We start from the raw sequence: 19,172 nt of genomic DNA, 5'->3' as shown, positions 1-19,172 counted from the left end.
GAGAACTTCTAGCTGGTGGTCCAAACCAACAAGGTCTTATATTATGGTCTTCCTCATTTTCTATACCCTTCCAGACCTTTCAATTTATTTTTATGTCCTTGGTGCAGCTTCAGCAGAAGGGAACACCATCATTTTATAAAGCAGGGATATGGGGCCTCTCAAGCTGAGTATTAACTGAATTTGTGTCTTTCAGTCCTGAATTCTCTAATAATTGGACTGCCAGCTCTTGCTTCTGGCAATTAATATGGAATAAACCAAGTCCTCTCAAAGTCTTTCAACTATTTCTGTAAGTACCTTCTAAACAATTTTTGGATTCTGTGCTCAGTGAGAGAGGACATATTCCCACTAAATCCTTATTTGAGTGCCTATCCTCCTGATAAGGAATAGGCCTCATGCACCAAACTGGTGGTTAATACAAGTCACTTTGTCTGAGGTATCTCATTTTCTCCATGTGCTGAAGAGAGAGCCTAGGTATTTAGTTTCAGGTTTTGGATATCAGTCTGGGGTCAGGAAATTAAGATAAGAGTGGTGCAGCACACATCACTGTTAATATGTCAAACATATATTTCTGTTTTTAGGCATCTAAAAAGAAGCATGATCAGTGCACATTCAGAAACACTGAAATTACGAGTATTTAACAGAGAAGCCTAAATATGACTTTGGGTACCAAGAGAGCACCCAAATGCAGTGGTGCTTCTCTCGCTTTTCAGTTTTTTCTGATTAAAACCACATTTTTCTCTCTTCTAACTATTAAAGTTCATGTGATCAGGAGTGCCAAATTCACATATCTGGAACTGTCAAAAAGTCAAGGGAGAAACAATACAATTATATTCAGTAAAAAGCAAATAGAATAAACTTTAAACTTCTTGGGAAACCTCACACACCCTCTGTGTTTTTTTTTACCTTACTGCCTCCCCTAATTCTCCCAAAAGATATGTATCATTATGAGAAATTTTCAGTACAGGATGAAATAGTAGCTAAGAATTCACTGAGTACCATATCCCACAATGCTGTAAGTTCCAAAGAGCTTGGAGCCTGAAGGTTGTCACAAATCAGATAATTATACAGATTCATCACTTAGAATTGCATTTTCAAAACAGATGTTTTACTTGACAGCTCATGAGTCTTATATTAAAAAGTATCCATCCATTCAAAGAATACTGGAGCAGATCCCCTTGGGTCTCCCTCAGATGACTCAGAAATATGATACAATACAAATGGGGACATAATGGAGCCCCATCAGAACACAACATAACATAACCATGTAAGGTTGTTTCTGTTTTGAACTAATCAGGCTATTATTTGCCTGATCAGCAAGTCTGAATCCAAAAGTCAGCTTTACTAGAGGGTTCATATTTACAGTTAGACTTTGAAGTTAATCCAAAAAAGTATGCGATTCTTCTTGGTTTTTGCACAATGTCTGTCTCTATCTTTGTTGGCTGGTTGGGAAATTTGGGCTGCTTTATTTATTCAAACATGTCTAATCACTGCATGTCATTTAACTGTTATTTGTTATGGGAGTTTGGGTTTTAAGGTGACAGGTTACAACTGTCACGAGACAAAAGGGTCAGCTGTTGTCAGTTAAACTAAGTGGAAGAGGAAGGAGTCACTCAATACATGACAAGTCTTTTCTGGCAACAAAATACACGTTGGCCCATGTAACTTTGATGAAAAACATTAATTATTTTATCCTATCATAAATCAATCACAATAAGATCTTTCTCAGGTTTGCATTAGCACATCTATAAGAAGAAAATACATCATGACACTGTGTTGTCAGCAATAATGAGCACAAACAATTTCTTCTGCAAATCATCATGTCATCATTTAGATTATAATAGAGTTGAGGAATGTTGTACGTTATCATTATTCTGATTTCTCTGGCATATGAAAACTTTTAACATTAACTGAATGTGCAAAAGAAGTTGCAATGCTTCTCTAGAGACTTTTACCCTAAGTTTCTTTGCAAAAGTATGACAGTGGGGTTCAGTCTGGTCCTTGAACAGTCCTACCTGGTTCACAATCATCTCCTCCTGATTAATTTGACTGCATTTTAATCCTCAGTTTGAATCTGCAGATTTCAGCCTAGTTAACAACAGTTGCAGACTCACTAAGAGCAGATTATGCCCTTTTTAGGAAACTAATTATGTTCTACAGTCTTTCATGGTGATGGCTGTATAATTGTTAATTTTAAAAGGGTTATGAAACAAAGGAACTGTTTTGAGATGAGTGGAAGGAAGACAACCAAACCCTAGGACACTATTTACTGTCTCCAAGCTTGGAGAAATAGGTGAAATTGGTGACATAGGGATCATGCTATTCTGGCAGCTAATTAGACACAAATGGGAGCATGCAACAGTTCTCTGGGAACTATCCTTTTCTACTTAGGAAAAAAATTCTGTTGCTGTCAATGCATTTTTTCTGATTCTTAACAAGACTTCCAAATTACTATTCAAAGGACACAAAAATGTTTACGGGGAAAAGGTAAAGCCCATGAAAAGTCTTGTTTGACAGCAAGGGTATTTCATGAAAAGTCTTGTTTGACAGCAAGGGTATTTAAGGCCAGTGGAGTAAGCAAAAGATGTTCCAGTAGGAGTGTTTCCCATGGAGTCTTTCCACCCAGTGAATCCACAGGATGGCTCATCCTTGTCCCTGCCCACAAGCTGGTGTAACATTACATTCTGCACGGAGCTCACCGAGTGAAGGGAGGAGCAGGTAAAGCAAGCAGGATTTATTAAGGAGCAAGGAGGAGCTAAAGGGACCTCAGCACTGGAATTGCCTGGTGTGTTTGCACACATCCGTGTCCCAAGGCCCAGTTTTAACCCTAATCCCCATCCAGATCAAACAGAAAAAAAATGTTTCATCCTCTGAAGATACGTTTCTGTCTTGTCACTGTCTACAGAGTTAGCACCAGCTTTGGCATCTAACTTTCAGATTACTAAAATTACATAAAATTAGTTCCATTGCTCTTGCATTAAACATGCCACTGAATTTCATGCAGTTAAAACTTTTTCTGAACCTAAGTCAGGCTAACTAAGGTTACACCCCAGAAGAAGATTCTGTTTTTATTAAGAGTCACCAAAAAAAAGGAGATTTGGTGCCTTCTGTAGCTAGTTTATTTCAATTGTTACATATCCTCTCTAAGCCAAAACTCAGAGAAACCCTTCCTCATTAATTTTGTGTAACTTTAATCTCTTATAGACATTTCTTGATACATACTAAACTAGACTTAGGAAAAGCCTAATGAGGCTAATTTCCACTGAAACAGCTGTAAACAGCCTGGAAATTTCATCTAAAGATCTGTGCACATGATTTTTTCACAAGTCCTTCTTTTTGGCCCTTACAGAGTTAATTATATTTCACCAGCAGAATGATGAAGAGAAAGACTTGACTGGATCTGCAATCCACCAGGCTCAGCTCCCAGTAAGGAAGGTAGCTAAGGGACTCTTATCTTTTGCTTAGTGAAGAAAATTACAAAGATCCTCTGCATTATTGCTTGCCCACTGCAGTGCTCAAAATTGTCGCACATCGTTCCAGTCAAGGATAATATCTCTGCCTCTCTGCTTGTCTCTGTGTGTTAGGAACAGAGAACCAGTGCAATGAAGTTCTTACCTGAACTTAACAGGGACTAGCCTGTGTGACCTTGTCCACCAGTCTCTGAATGGAACTGCAAAAAACTGGAATTAAATTCCCATTCTATTTCCCAATAGGTAAGTTTTTTTCTATAGCTGTAGAGATGCTTACATACTGGTATTTTCTGTCCTCTGCAAAAGCTTGCACCAGACAATGTCCGTCACAATTCCCAGATTTGAAAGGACAAAAAGACATCCAAGCAATCATGCCTTTGGGTTTAAATTTGAACTAGACCTTGCCTTTTTTTTTGCACTAGCAGGTGACTCACTCAGCAAACCTAAAGGCAGCACATTCAGTCTAGAGTATCTAGCCATATCTAACATTTGTGAAACATGCTTCCTCTTAAAAGAATTTTATTTGTGTTAATGGAACTGAAGAAATTATATGAAAGTTTCTTGGAATTGATTGTTCATAGAAAGAAAATGCATTGACAAATCAGGAAATAGTTCAGTTAGTATCTGAAAGGATGTTCTTTGTTACTGAGTGAGACAGAAATCTATTTTCTTCAAGCAAGGCCAGATAGTGAGGACAGAACCTAAGTGCTCTTAAGTCATAGTGGTCCTATAACAGCTTTTGGAGAAGAAACACAGAATTTGATATGACATCCTGACAAACAGGTAGAAAAACCATTCAAATCATCCTTTCAAATAATCATTGCCATAGTCCTGTACACCAAGAGAGACCAATGACCTCCCAAAAGCTTGCACCCATTATGGATTTGGAGCAAAGGTGGTTAGCTACTGAGCTGGCCTCCAGCTTTCTGGAAATATTATCCTATCTGCTCTCATTTCTCCAGAAAAGCAAGAGAGGATGAATTTCTTTTGTCTACTTTCATATTTGAGGAAAGGGAGAAATTAACTTAAAAGGTGTGAGTTTAATTTAAAGCTATACACTGAAGATCCTCAATTCTCCTGCTAGGGTAAGAGGTACCCTGTATATAAAGAATTCTTCTCCCACAGCTGTAAGGAACAGAGGAAGGTTCTTGCATTCCAGGTAGAAAGACTGAGGAATTCTAAATTCCTTGAGAAAGAAGCTGGTAACAAGTCAACTTGATCAAGGTAGGAGACGCAAGTATTTCTCAGTAATAGAAAATGGAATTATAAATTTCTCAGTGCATTTTCCAGTGTATACAGAAAATACAGACACATGGCCAGCTGTGAGGTAACAGGTTACAGTAAAATCCCTCTGCCTTACAAAATCATAGAATAATTTGGTTTGGAAGGGAACTTTAAAAGTCATCTGCCATAAGCCTGGACATTCAATTCATCCAGACTGCTCAGAGCCCTGTCCAATCTGACCTTGAATGTTTCCAGGGATGGGGCATCTGCCACCTCTCTGGGCCACTTGTTCCAGCATTTCAACTCCTTCATTGTGAAAAACTCCTTTCTTGCATCTAATCTAAATAGATGCTCTTGTAGTTGAAAACTACTACCCCTTGTCTGATCCCAACCTGCCGTGCTAAAAGATCTGTTCACACATCTTTCTCAGAAGACCCCTTTAGGTACTGGAAGGTGCTATAAGCTCTTCCTCTAGGCTTCTCTTCTCCAGGCTCAACAGCTCCGGCCCTCTCAGCCTTTCCTCACAGGAGAAGTGTTTTATTATTCCAGTCATCTTTGTCGTCCTCCTATGCACTCACTCCAACAGGTCCCTTTATGCAGTGTGAATATAACCCTGAGAGCAGAAGTTGAAAATGCAAGAATTTTCAAAGAGAAGTTTTATTTTTTTTCATCATCTACACTGTCCCTTCTTTTAGTAGTAAGACAGACTGCAACTACATGAGTGTCATGTATCAGATGAGCTTGATGCATACTACTCTTCCCTAGATTAATAGAGAATGAATAACAATGAATTTTTAAACTGGACATTGTGTACATGATACACTGTTTTGTTCCAAGAAAATCCTTCCATTGGGAAAGAGGTTATAAATGCAGAACATTTGGGCCAGTCCAAGAAAGCAGAAACAAAACCAGGAAAGGTAATTAAAAATAAACTTGGAATCTTCACGTAGGACTTAGGACACAAATTTGAGAAGGAGTGATAGCAAAAAAATCAAAAGTAAGCAGCATCCAAACAGCCTGGACAGGAACCAGTGAGATGTTATCTTCAAAGAAAGTGGTAACAGAAAGCATTTACATTTTCCTCATTTAATAGTTATTATATTTAAATATCTGGTCAAACAAAATATATTTTTATATGCGTATAGAAAGTGATAATTGTGTGCATTACCTCCAGGAATGTTTGTGCCCAGAGCCGGGACCTGACTTTTAGTGCAGCACTCTTTCCTCTTTCCAGCTGTCCCACAGTACACGAAATTAAGACACACTTCACATTTGTACAGTTCTGAGCAAAAAATAAAGGGAAGTCATACTTACACTTTGAAAAAAAAATAATTTTCAAATGCTATAAATAAGCAAAAACAAATCAACTTTTCTTTAAAGAGCTATATAGTCTGAAATCATGAATTTCATCTAATATACATGAGATATACCATGAGTCATTGTGATAACTCTAAACCAAGAAGCAGACTCTTTTTTGAATCGCAAATGAATACCTACACCTACCTATAGTGAAGAAATAAAAGTAATAATTTTCAACAGTGTCTGCTTTGAAGAGCTCTTAAAATGTCCGGGCCCTTACCAATCCTTTGAACCATGTGCTTTTTCCTCACCTATCAATCATTTCAGGATTTCAACACTTTTTTCCCCTGTTCTCTATGCATTATGTGTTTATTTATATTCCTAATTTTTCCCCTTTTCTAACTCTCCTGGTTTTCCCACTGGTATTTACATCATAGCAGCCAGAACATTTGGTGAGATTCACTAGTTGCTTTACTTGAAACTTATTGTCTGTGACAATTCCTGATGAGCAGTGATTCTGGCTCATACACAAGGTTGAAGGCAAAAGCCAAGCATTGCAACTCAAAACTATACACTCCTAAAGTCTGCCAGAAGAATGTCACACTAAAGGTTAAAAGCTGACTAGAAGCCACTGAAGGGAATGAGCAGAGTCTCATGGGGTAACCACAGAAATTATGTGGTTGTTCAGGGCATAAAAAGGAAAAAAGATCTCATAAAAATGATTAGATGTTTGTGGAAAAAAAAAGTATACACAAATGGGTTTTATCTAAAGTTTTGTTTGACTCAAGGGAAAGCTGAGGTTTTAATTGATTCCTATTTTTATAACAAAGCAGACAATCCCTCCCATGACAGAAGGCCTTTAGGAAATGAAATGATGATGTATGTAACAGATCTGTAAACACCCTTAAGGAATCCTGTATCTTTATAGACAGCTTTCCCCACAAATCTCTGTCTTACCCGAGGATAAGCAGAAGCTGCTTAATTGCTGCTTTCTACATCTGCCTGAAAATGAAACTGTAAACCCTGGAACTTGCAACTGTAAACTTTTTTTTTAAATGAATATTTTAAAGTATCTGTTTATTTGGCTTCAAACATCCTCCAAACAGATTTATTTATTTTGCAGGAAGGAGAAGATTTGTTTTCATTAATCATAGTGGTCAAAAACACACATTAGCAAAATAAAAAAAAATGCATCAGCAATAACTAATGCTGAAGGCACCCAGAACTGGGACATCTTTTAACTGAACTAATGATACTGCTTTTCTATGCTCCCCCTGGAAAAGTATTGCTATATATCCAGTGGTAAGCACTGCACCTAATCCTATCCTAATTTGTGCTGATCAAAAGAATATTTTACTAGAAGACTGCTCATCAAAGTGCCAATTTCATATTACTGAGTACCCCACTAAATATGTTTGATCCATCTACATCAAGTAGCTGAAAAGTCTCTGCTTCATATTTTAAGTTGCAGACACACTGCATACTTCAGAACTTTGTTAACCACTTCCAGTTGCTGCAGTCATTTTTATGTGGCAGCCTACGAGCCTGGTCATTCAGAAAGATGACTGAAAATTAAGATATCACTGAAGAATGGATTAAGTATTTTGCAATATTGACTGGGATGTCTCTGAAAGTGCTGGCATTTTTCCTTCAGACCCAGTGGAATCAGATTCTTCCTAGGTTGGGTTGACGAAAGAATAGCACAGGAATCAACAGTGATAATTGTTTAAAATGGGTTAATCTGTGATTTTGTTCTTAATAATGTTACAGTTTTCATTACTTTCAGATTCTATATTCTTCCCGTTATAAAAATTGCCAAATCAACTTCCAGAAGCAATAATTATTATATTACTCCAGAAGACTTAAGTTTGTGAGGTTCTTTGCTTCCACATTCTAGTGAGGTCAAGGAATTCAAGCATGAGTTTGCAGTAAACAGCTTAATAAGAGACTGGACAGCATGAAAGAAACTCTGCCCAAGGTTCATAAAAATAGATGGAATGCACTGACTGTGAATCCCTTGACTAATCTCAAGGTCACAGAGTCTGCACATTGCCTTTAGGCAAGGGCAGTTGACACCTACAGTGCTGAAGTACGCTAAGCATGGCACTTTGAATGCAGGAGTGGAAAAAAACTTCTGAAAATACAGCCAAGTCCAAATACTCAGGTATAATCTATCTAATCAGAATTATTTTCCTAGGAGAGACAGCATTGCTATTGCTCCAGCATTGTCTGGATTGCTAAAAAATCAGCGACCTGACCCATCTGCCTTGCCTGTGGTACTGTAGAGAGTCTCACCTTTCCCTGCACAGTCCCAGTATATAGCTCTTAGATAGCTCACCAATATTTTTGCAGAGTTTTTCCTGTAAGGTTCTGCCACTGCGACATCCCTTCTCCTGATGTAATGAGAAATTGTGGAATTGTATAAAAAAGCAGCAAGTTCAGGAGTGTCTTGTGGAACAGCAAACTGCCAAGAGAGAAATTGGAATGGTAATTACATACACATAGAATGATTCTAACAGATTTGTTCCTGTCTCAGAGGTCTTGAATTTTGGATTAACACTGTTTTTACAATTGAATAGCACTATCATGAGAATACACTGTCTTCAACTAGGAGCATGATGAGTAATAGCACACCAAAATATTGCCCAGTTACAGGAATTACAGTAGACAACATTTTTCTCCACTTCTTACTGGTGAAAATTTTGTTGCTTTACTTAATTTTGTTAGACTCTTGGGGGCAATTTCTGATATATATATAACAGGATAAAATCAGAGTTGTTGCACAGTAGTTTAGTCATTAGTACAGATCAGAATCTGCGTACTGAAATATAATGATTTTACCAGTTTTAGCCAAAAAGGAAGTCTGAGTTCAAACAACACAATTTTTGATCATATAACAAATGTGTTACAGATTTGTTTTGGCAACAGCTCAACTTTGTATAATGCAATAGCGTCTTCATTTTTATTCTCACATAAAAATGCATTCTCTTTAGCTTTATATTTACAGATTTTTATTCTCCAATTAAAAACTACTTTTTGTTGGCAATTTGTCTTGAATTTGTATACAGGGCATTTATGGCTTCTTTTATGAAGCCTCACATAACTCCTGGAGCCAACTGCTATACACGGAAAGATAAATTTTAATTCATGACAATCCAATCATGTAAAATCACAATAAAATATACATGGAAGTTTACAGTAAGGTCTCAACAGGAACTCAACTAAATATAGCCAAAACTATTCCTTAAAGACATCAGATTATAAAGTACTACATCAGATCCTTCTTATCAATTCCTTTAACCTCTGAATACAAAATATCTTAAACAAATTCCTCAAGAAGATGTTTGTAATTGTAACAAATGTTGTAGCACTAAAGGGAAGAGAATACCTATAAACACACAAAACCTTCCATACACTAGTACTACCTTTGGAAAATTCGCGTCATTTATCTGATTAAAATTATAATACTATAAACAGAACATAAACATTTGACATTGTCTGAGATCTTCAGTCAAAAGCATCCTACAAAGTGAAAGATACTATAATCCATTAACAGATGAAAACCCATGAAAAAAAAATCCTCTTTTTTCCTTTCCTCTGTTGCTTCATGAGGTAAGCAGTGTCCATATGCAATAAGGGAACCCTTAAGTAGCTAGTAAATCTCCCCCTCTCAATGAGGCAACATGTGCAGACTCTTCTTCCAGAATTCAGTCATGAGCATATAGACCTCTTTAACTATGAAAAATTAAAAAAAAAAACCACAAAAAAACACTATATAGTTATATGCCTGCAAAGAAGCTCTCAATATATGATCACAATGGATATATGAAGATCTATTTGAATATTAGAGGATTTTCATATTTACAGCTTTCTTTTTTCATAGATCCTAGAGTGTTAAAATCTTAGTAATAAATTGTTACAGTAAAGGTTCAAAACCAGCCCTCTGCAGTTAAGAGAAAACACATGTGTCTCCTGCAACCATTTAAAAGCAGAATTTGTCCAGTGGCCTAGATGTCCAGGTTAAAGATATTATTTTATCCTCTTGAGCTGGTCACATGGAATTGGTCAGCTGTACAATCTGTATCTATCTATTTTATATGCCACATATTTAGCACGCTATATTTATCTTAGAGGATCACTCCCTCCCTTTAACTACAATGGGCTGTCCCACTTCCCCCAGCATGGAAAACTGAACTGCTTTCTTCTCCTGGGCATCATTACTTTGAGCAGGTTTCCAGACCTCTCCAGTTCCCCACTTCTTATTTCAAAACCCCATTTTGCTTTTCTCGTTTTCTAGCCAGGCAATAGCCTTTGCTGCATTGTGTAACTCCATCAGAAATGTTCTGGAAGGGGACTTTTTTTACACAAAGATCATACACATTATTTTATGTTACGGATATGATATGATATGATATGATATGATATGATATGATATGATATGATATGATACGATATGATACATATTTTAACATTATATGCATCATATCACATATACTGTGGAGACCCAGAAAGGCATTCCCAATTAAGGAAAATGAGAGGCCTCCAGCCCTGTGCCCTCTCCCTGCCCATCAGCCTTTCGGTCACTCCTACCCTGTGTTCCTGTTGGCCCTTTGCCCTAACCCCACCCTTGTGACACCCCCATGTCCCCTGGTAACTGGTCTATGAGGCTTCTTTAAACTGGACCTTCTCAGCCCCTCTGGCTTTTGTTCTCTGAACCATGGACAGTGCACACACGTGGCTAAAATAAACATCTCTGTGAAACCCCTGCAAAGGCCCTTCATGCTTCTTTACTTGCTATCACCCCAAACAACAAACAGATGCAATAATATACAATATACAATATATAATATATAATATGCATGTTATATATTATTAATTATATATTAATTATATATTGTATAAATATATAATAAAAATATATTCTATTACAAGATTAGACACAAAATCGTACAAGAGGGGTTGGTGACCATTCAAGAGCAATGCATTGGATGGTATCACTTCGCCTCAAGACCAAGCCCTTAACACAGCAGTTACAATTTTGTAGCATGAGGAGACAGTGCCTCTGGAAGAGGTTACCTCCTGCTGCTCATGTTGGTGGATGTACCTTATACATGTGCTGGATTTTTGCTGTTATTTCACTGCTTCCCTGACACATGTCTCACTCATGGTACTGCAATGCTCAGCTACTGAGAATGTGCTATGTGTGTCTGTGTATTCTATCACAGTGGTAGTTACAGGTACAGGTTTCATAAAAATGCTTTTTGCTATCAGACTGGGAGAAAAAAACAACTCATCAGGAATACTGTCTCAAACCAGAAGGCAATCTAAGTGAGCCCTCTTCTCATCACAGCTGACTTTAGGAAGAGAAAGAAGGAAGTAAAAATGGGGCATGGTTGCACAATACTCTTTCAGCTTCTGAATATTTTCAGATCAGGGACTTCCTTATCTACATGAAGTTTTTTTTCATTTACTAATCTTCACTGGACTTCTCTTTTGGGAATTTGTTTACTTTCCTCTTAGGATCATGTAAACTTTTAACCCTGACTACTTCCCTTTGGCCACAAGTTCCAGACACCTGAGACGTGCCACCACGAACCATCACTTCCTTTTGCTTGTTTTGAATCTGGCTCTCCAGGCTTCATTAGATGTTCCAGTTTCTGTGCAGGAAGAGGCAGAGAACAGTCAATCCTCACCCATGCTCTTCCTGCCAGTACTAGTTTTGAGGATCATATCTGTGCATAGTCACCTCTTTTCTAGATTTAAGTGTCCTAGTGTACTGAGTTCTGAGTTCTTCTGCACTGGAATTCCTTCTGTGTCTTTGATAAGCAGTTTTGCTCCTTTTAACACCTTTTTCAAGATTCATAATTTGATTATCCTTTCATATCTCTCACTCCCTTTACAGAAAGATAAGCTACAGAAAAGTCCCTAAACAAGTCTTCCAATGGGTGTATAGGTATGACTTATTTTTCTGGACTAGAAAATAAAGCTCAAAGAAAACCTTTTTACAAGATAAGAAATTCAGCAGTGAAATTCAATCAATTGCTTTGATTGAAACTGAACAATCTGAGTAATTTCAAAGAGGAAATGCCTCAGTGCCCTAAGAGAGGTAGGTTCAGATATCCAAGAGAAATCAGGCATTTAATGTCCTTAGCCTTATTTGGAAATTTGAGCTAAGCATCCTGTTTATATGAAACTTGAAGGAGCCTGTCTCTGTGTCCTCTTGCCATCTGAAGCAATAGATAAGCATTACATATTTGAAACCTAATTTGTGCATACATGCTAGCAGTTCAATGCTTTGAAAAAACTGAAATAAGGACAGGATATTTAATTTCTTGCCATAATGACTGTGCATCTAAAGCCATATTCTGCCACAACAGATGGGCCATTATTACAGGAAAATTTCTCACAAGCTTTACAAGAATTTAGTCCTTTTTATGTAACAGATGCAATCATTATATATAAAAAAATACATTGCCTGAAAATGTCAGTAAGAACTGTGGCAGTATTCTACCTAACTTCTTAATTCAACCTTAAACAGAACTCAGTGGCTAGGGTGGGAGGACACTGGACTCCTTTTCACATACTTGCAACCCGATCTTATCAGAGAGTTTGAGAAGTTAGGTGTGCAAGTACAAATGCAGCACCTTAGCTTCTTCCTCCTCACCACTTTTGAACAAGAGGTGAAAATTAGGTAGAAAAGATTTGTAGAAAACAATTCCTTATCTCCAATCTTACTGTGTTTTGGGTATAAAATAGACAGATTTAAATCTTCTGTTCCTTATCACTCATGTGCTTTTTCTTCCTCTAAAGAAACTAAAAAAAGGGTAGAATTCCAATGCCTCTTTGGTTTCCTGGGTGAAACACAAAACTCTAGCCATACTGTATTTGGTAGACATCAATTTTTCTTTACTCTTTTAAAGCATGTATTGTAGTTCTGTCTGTTTAAGCTAATGACTTGACTTGTAGCTCCTTAGGTTATGCAACATCCTCATCACTAGAAAGTTGTCTCCCCTTTCATCGAATATACCAAATCAAACCCCTTCTGGTATGCAAAAGATGTAGAGCATTTTTAGCACTTGGAATGCAGCTCTCCCTGAAAGATGTTTAACAGGCTACTGCTTAAACTTGAGAAGTGTTGTTGTTTACTCCAGAAATGTCAAGAATCAGTCATGCTTAATAAATTGGATACCTTGTTTTTGATGGGATAATATGTAGAGCTGTGTTTTGCTTAATCTTCTGACTTTAAGCCAAACCAAGCTCTTTTGAGGGGATCTGCCATCACAAACACAGACCTTAAAACAGGAAATGGTTCAAACAGCCAAGGATTGGGTTAGGAAAGCTAAAGCCCTAAGAGAATTAAATGCGGCCAGGGATGTTAAAAACAATATGAAAGGCTTCTATGGATATGAAGAAAGATGAAGGAAAATATATGCTCTCTCCAGAAGGAAACTGGAGACCTGGTTACCCAGGATGTTGAGAAGGTTGAGGTATTAAATGACTTTCTTGCCTCAGTCTTCACTACAAGTGCTCCAGGCACACTGCCCAAATCTCAGAAGGGAGAATGAAAAACTGCCTGCTGTAGGTCAGATTTGAGAATATCTAAAGGATCTGGAGGCGCACATGTCCATGAGACTTGATATGATATATCAATGGGACCTGAGGGAATTGACAGATGAACTGGCTAAGCCACTATCCATATCTGAAAAGTTGTGGCAGTCTGGTGAAGTTCTCACTGACTGGAAAAGGGGAAACATAAGTGCCATTTCTAAAAATGGTGAAAAAGGAAAAACCTGCAGAACTACGCACCAGTATGTCTCACTTCTGTGCCCAGCCCAGTCATGGGGCAGATCTTCCTGGAAACTATGCTAAGGCACATGGAAAATGAGGTGATTGGTGGCAGCCAATGTGGCTTCACTAAAGGCCAATTTTGTCCAACAGATATGGTGGCCTTCTGTGGTGAGGTCACAGTGTTGGCGGATAAGGGAAGAACAAGTGACATCATCTACTTGCACCTAGACAAAGCATCTGCCACAGTCCCAAATGGCATCCTGGACTCTGTGCTGGAAAGACACTGATCAAATGGAGTGCTCAGGGAAAAATGAATGGGCTATGTGATCACACTCAAGGAATTGTGGTCAATGGTTTAATGTCCAGTTGGAGACCAGTGACATGTGGTGTTCCCCAGTGGATGGTATTGGGACAGGGCCCTTTTTAACATCTCTGTTGTTAGCATTGACAGTGGGATTGAGCCTACCCTTCTCCTCCTATAGAGTACAGAAACCAAATACATACCAAGCAACACAGCACACACATTAGAAATGTTATAGACTATCTGTATCTTGCTTCTTACCCAGGAAAACTATCTTAAAAATTCTCAAGAAAGTTCCATCCACTCTGAAGTGTAGGCAAAAAAAACCCAATCAAAATGCAGAAAGGGATGGAAATAAAATACTTACCTTTATTTGCATTGTATTAATAGGAGAGCTTGTTTGACAGTGCAATGGTCCATGTGTCTGAATGTGAAGAATATAAAGAAGAAATTCTTCTCTATTGGACACCGGCCAACCAACATGGAGAACTGTATTGTTGATGGCACTTGGTCCTATATTGTGCAGCTGTTGAAGAAATATGACCATAATTTTCCAAGTCAGTAAATAACAAAAAAAAACCACAGCAACCACTCAAATATTTTAGAATTCTTAGTGGACACAGCCTTGAAGTATTTAGGGAAGGACGCACAGATTATTAATATCACTTTATTGATGGAGAACCTGTGGCAGGTAGGAGAGAAGAACCCTCTCCATGTTAGTCACAAAGCCAATGGCAAATCTGGAGAACAGTCTTTTCTGTCTGAGTCTGTATTCAAGAAATCCTTTCCCATTTTCTCCTACATATGAAGAGTTGAAATTATCTAAAAAAGCATTTAAAAATCCCAACCCGAAACGCACTAGCAAATAAACCCCATCGAAATATGAACAATGCACCTTAACGGATCACACTTGAAAATAGTAGCTAAAATTTCAAAATACAGAAGAATCACATTTCAGAGCACAAGAATAAAAGGTGGAGCAGAACTTAAACCAGCTTCTTTGGTTAAGAACTATATTTTCAACACTCTCAATCTAAATTCCTCAGAAGTAAAGGAACTATTTTTCCTAAATTAATATGCAAGGATATTTTTCTTTCTGGGGAAAATAAGCAAAGATAGAAATAATAAAAGTTTAGAAATCTAGGTTATTTAAATAGTTTCCTCATATCAGTTTACAGTTTGAAAATAACTGATGACAACAGTAATCTGGACATGTGTTGTCACTGGGCATGAAGAGTTGAAGAAGCTGAACACCATGGACCTTTACACAAAGTTTCTAGAAATATGAGAGCCTCCTTTTTTATATATTTGCACAATTTTTGTGACTGATGATCTTTAACTACAACTAAATGAAAAGTTCTTTCAATCTTACATCTCTGGAAGACTGCTTGGCCTTTTTGATGCTTTGCTGATATAAATCATGTAAGTGGCTTCCTTAGTAACTGTTACTAATCACTGTAATTATTTTAATATATTTGAGGTCACAAATATGGTTTCACAACACCCCAAATGCTGGAGACAGGATGATTTGTTAAGTATATCTCAGTTTAGAGAAATGTGTTAAGATGAGGAATTCACAAATAATAATTTGTATTTTACAGCTGTATTCACTACACTTTAGTATGTCATGCAAATTGTAATCTTACACTGCTGATTAAGCTCAGTTGCTTATATTTTCTTGAGTGCTAGTTTGTGAATTATACCCATATATGAAGCCCTCTGCTTCACCCTCTAGAAACAAGGCCATCCATCAGATTCTAAGGATGGCTTCTATTCCATGTAGTTTACTCAACGCCCTTTCTGTAAGATGAACTCTTTTAATTGATGAATCATCCGTGGGAAAAAAGCAACAAAAATACAAGGTAAAAATATGTGTACTTCAAACATTAAGAGTTATTTTCAACAGAACATTTTCTGAGGTAAAAACTTAGATGTATGTCTACATTTTTTTGTTTTTTTCAGTTAGCTAAATGTCATAGAAAACACTTTTTCCAGTGCATAGCATGCACAGTTTCTAATGAGAAGATATTTGACATATTGACTATAAGGAACTTTTAAAGACTATTTTAAATTCTTGTCAAACACCCAAAATGTTTATAAATCCCTTAAATATCTAAGACAGACTCCTAGCATAAACTAATATCCCTTCCACTCACATGAACAGATATTGGGGTTGTGAATTCCCAGATTAAATTTGGGTCATTTGCTAGAGTCAAGAGTATTTACATTTGTGGCTTTATCTAGCTGCAGATAAAGACAATAAGCCAAATTCATCAGGAATTCAGTGGGGGCAGTGTGAAGTCCTGTGGCAACATACAAAATTTTTACCTCATAGATGTGTTCTACTAAAGGACCAATTTCTTCTTCTTTTGTAGGTTCATCTTTGGGTTCCCAGTTGTGAAGTGGCAAAATAATTGTTGGGGGGTGAGACACTCTGTAATATACAAAACAGCACATTAATTAGAATTAGGTGAGGTGAATGCTACAATGCCTCCATAAAATACTACCCAATCCTTGCAAACAACTGAGGGTGCGCATTTACTGTCATACTTCCTGTGATGGATTGTCCTTTCCAGACAAGGGTGTAGCTCTGTTTGGAGTGAGAAATCCAATCTGTTGGGCATTTATATCATTCTCACTGGTGAGATACCTGTATATATTATCCACAAAAGTAGAGAAAATAAATGTATTTTTCTATTTCCATTTAAAGGCCGTAGGTGTTTAATGCTATGCATCTTTCTTTCCTAGAATATACTTTTAGGTATTTCTTTAACTGTTCTGACTGGAAATTTCTATAACATCTCTTATTATTCCTTTAAAAAACCTTGCAAGTAGCCTATCTCGTCTTACAGATGGGAAATGGAGATACTGTGACTTCCATAAAGTCATAATGGAAATAGGTGCACTGAGAAACAGAATTCAGGACTAGAGTCTAACAGAGTGCTCCCGGCTTTCCAACTGTTTTGCAAACAAAGTGGCAGTTAAAGCATTCCCTGAAATATTATTGCAACATGCAACATAAATAAAACATAAACAAAGACAAAACGTGACTTAATATTTGACATCTTTCCAGCTGCTTTTTTATTTTTTCTTTTCTTCTCTATCTGACCTTAAGAAAGTAATCTTCTGTTAACATTTTTATTTGAATCACAAACATTTTATTTCCCATAAAAATTGGAATTTCATTGTACCAGTCCCATTCAGATGCCAACTAAACCCCACTCAGGCGTTCAGAAGTTGGGAAATCAGATGCCAAGAACTTCTTTTAGTGTGATAGGTCAGTTCTGGCACAGGTATCTGTCACTTACAAATACTGCATGTAGCTCTTGGTGCTAAAATGGTATTACCCTTTCTTTGCAAGTGTCATCTCTCACTTAGCTTTATCGGTTTATGGAGTCTTTAGCTGAAAGAAAATCCACAAAAATTCAGTGTTGGTTCTGCCAAAGCTGGAGTTTTGCTAACAGGAAACTGTTAAAAAACAATCATTAGTTTAGAGTGTAAAATTTGAATAGCATGATGGACTTCTAGAAACTGATGTTAACCACTTTGCAGTGGCCCTGCTGCAGATTCCCCTTTGAAGAAAAGATTGGATAGTTTTGTTGGAAATGCTGAAAAAATACTATTTGAAGAAACTGGTTTTTGATTACAGCTCCTATGTCATATACAATGAATGAAATGTCTGAAAGAAAATTTTTTACAGTATACAGCTACTCAAAGCAACAAGAAATCCCAGAGAACAGCTTAATATCATCCAGCTGAAGTAAAATTCTTTGTGAAATTTGGTGCATTATGGAGTATCCTGCTAACTCTTAATACTTCCTCAGACTTCAAAATGCCACCAGTTTGTACTAGCAAGTATGCCAGAGGACAAATTCACAAGCCAACTCTAATAACAAAATAAACTCAACATATTCATTTAAAAAGTAATTTCTGATTAGGTACTTAGCCTAAGTTTTACAAATCATCTTGTTTCCAATATGAATTTTAATTATTGATTGCTATTGGAGAATAGGAACTTCAGGGTGTTGTTACAAAAGCCAAGACACATAGATCCTTAAACTAGCATTAAAAAAACCAAAAAACAACCAAACAAAAAAACAAACCAACTGCAAATCAGAAACTGTACTGAAACAAAAAGAAGAAGACATGAGGTTTCAAAACTCAGTGTTGCCCATTGCACTGCCAAGGAAGTACTCTTCGCCATGGAATTGCAAAATGTGAAGTATAAACCTAGACATTGAAACTATTGTAGCGTATATAAGACCATTTATTTTAACAGAATGTACAGTTATTTTGAGGACTTCTGCTATTGACATGAAAGTAGGAAAATTAGGGTCAAATGAAAAATAAATACACTCTTTTCACTATTTAATTTTGCATTTAATTGAGAATATTTCTAACATTTGAAAGATTTATTAGAAAATAATTTTTCCTATACTTTTAGGTGACAATTATCATGAAACAAGAGAACTGAAAAATAAGCTAAACAAAGTATGGCCCCACAGAAAAGTTTATATGGGGATATACAATCAAAATTCTGCCAGCTCCAAATCCTCTCCATCCAAATTGCTTCCTTCCTGAATCCCTCATTCCTCTAGTGCTTTTTCAGCAGTGGGAGGTAACAATGACAATGCTAAAACTCCTACGTTTTCATAGATAAAAAAGGTAGGCAGAATAAACAAATCCTAGTTATCAAAGCAACTGCTTATTGAAGTATCTAAGGAGTTATGTTAATTGTCTTTTAAAGAGGATATTGAAGAAGATTTCTTCCTTTCTCACAGAAAGGTTCCACTGTGCAAGTATATCTGTATGTGTGCATATGCACAATTTCATAAGTACTTACTTTTCCTCGGTAAAATGTACAATGCATCCAGTTCCACTCTGTGCAACTCTCAGAAGTGATGTAAAGAAACTAATGCAAGATATTTTCCAGTCCAAAAGTGGACACAGTCTCTCGTTTATTTTTATCTAGGAAACAGTGAGCAATTCCCTTGGAACTGCATGTTTGAGCATCTCTGAGTAATTAGCAAAATCTGTCAACAAAGCAGTTGGGAATGCTACAGCTAACAAGAAAACAAATACTTAAAGGGACA

General features: G+C 36.9%; 1 protein-coding gene across 1 annotated transcript in view; it reads right to left on the bottom strand.

The window, feature by feature from the left end:
• Positions 1–19,172, bottom strand: part of ITGA8 (integrin subunit alpha 8) — a 108,373-nt gene that overhangs the window by 16,567 nt on the left and 72,634 nt on the right. Inside the window, exons 24-27 of the mRNA XM_062494601.1 lie at positions 16,408–16,513; positions 14,447–14,605; positions 8,329–8,454; positions 5,860–5,973 (exon numbers count right to left, since the gene is read on the bottom strand). Of these exons, the coding sequence (XP_062350585.1) occupies positions 5,860–5,973; positions 8,329–8,454; positions 14,447–14,605; positions 16,408–16,513 (505 nt within the window). The remainder of the gene's footprint in view (positions 1–5,859; positions 5,974–8,328; positions 8,455–14,446; positions 14,606–16,407; positions 16,514–19,172) is intronic.

The sequence above is a fragment of the Cinclus cinclus genome, chromosome 1 (genome assembly GCF_963662255.1).
Source record: "Cinclus cinclus chromosome 1, bCinCin1.1, whole genome shotgun sequence".
NCBI lineage: Eukaryota > Metazoa > Chordata > Aves > Passeriformes > Cinclidae > Cinclus > Cinclus cinclus.
This window is presented reverse-complemented; position numbering and strand designations above follow the sequence as displayed.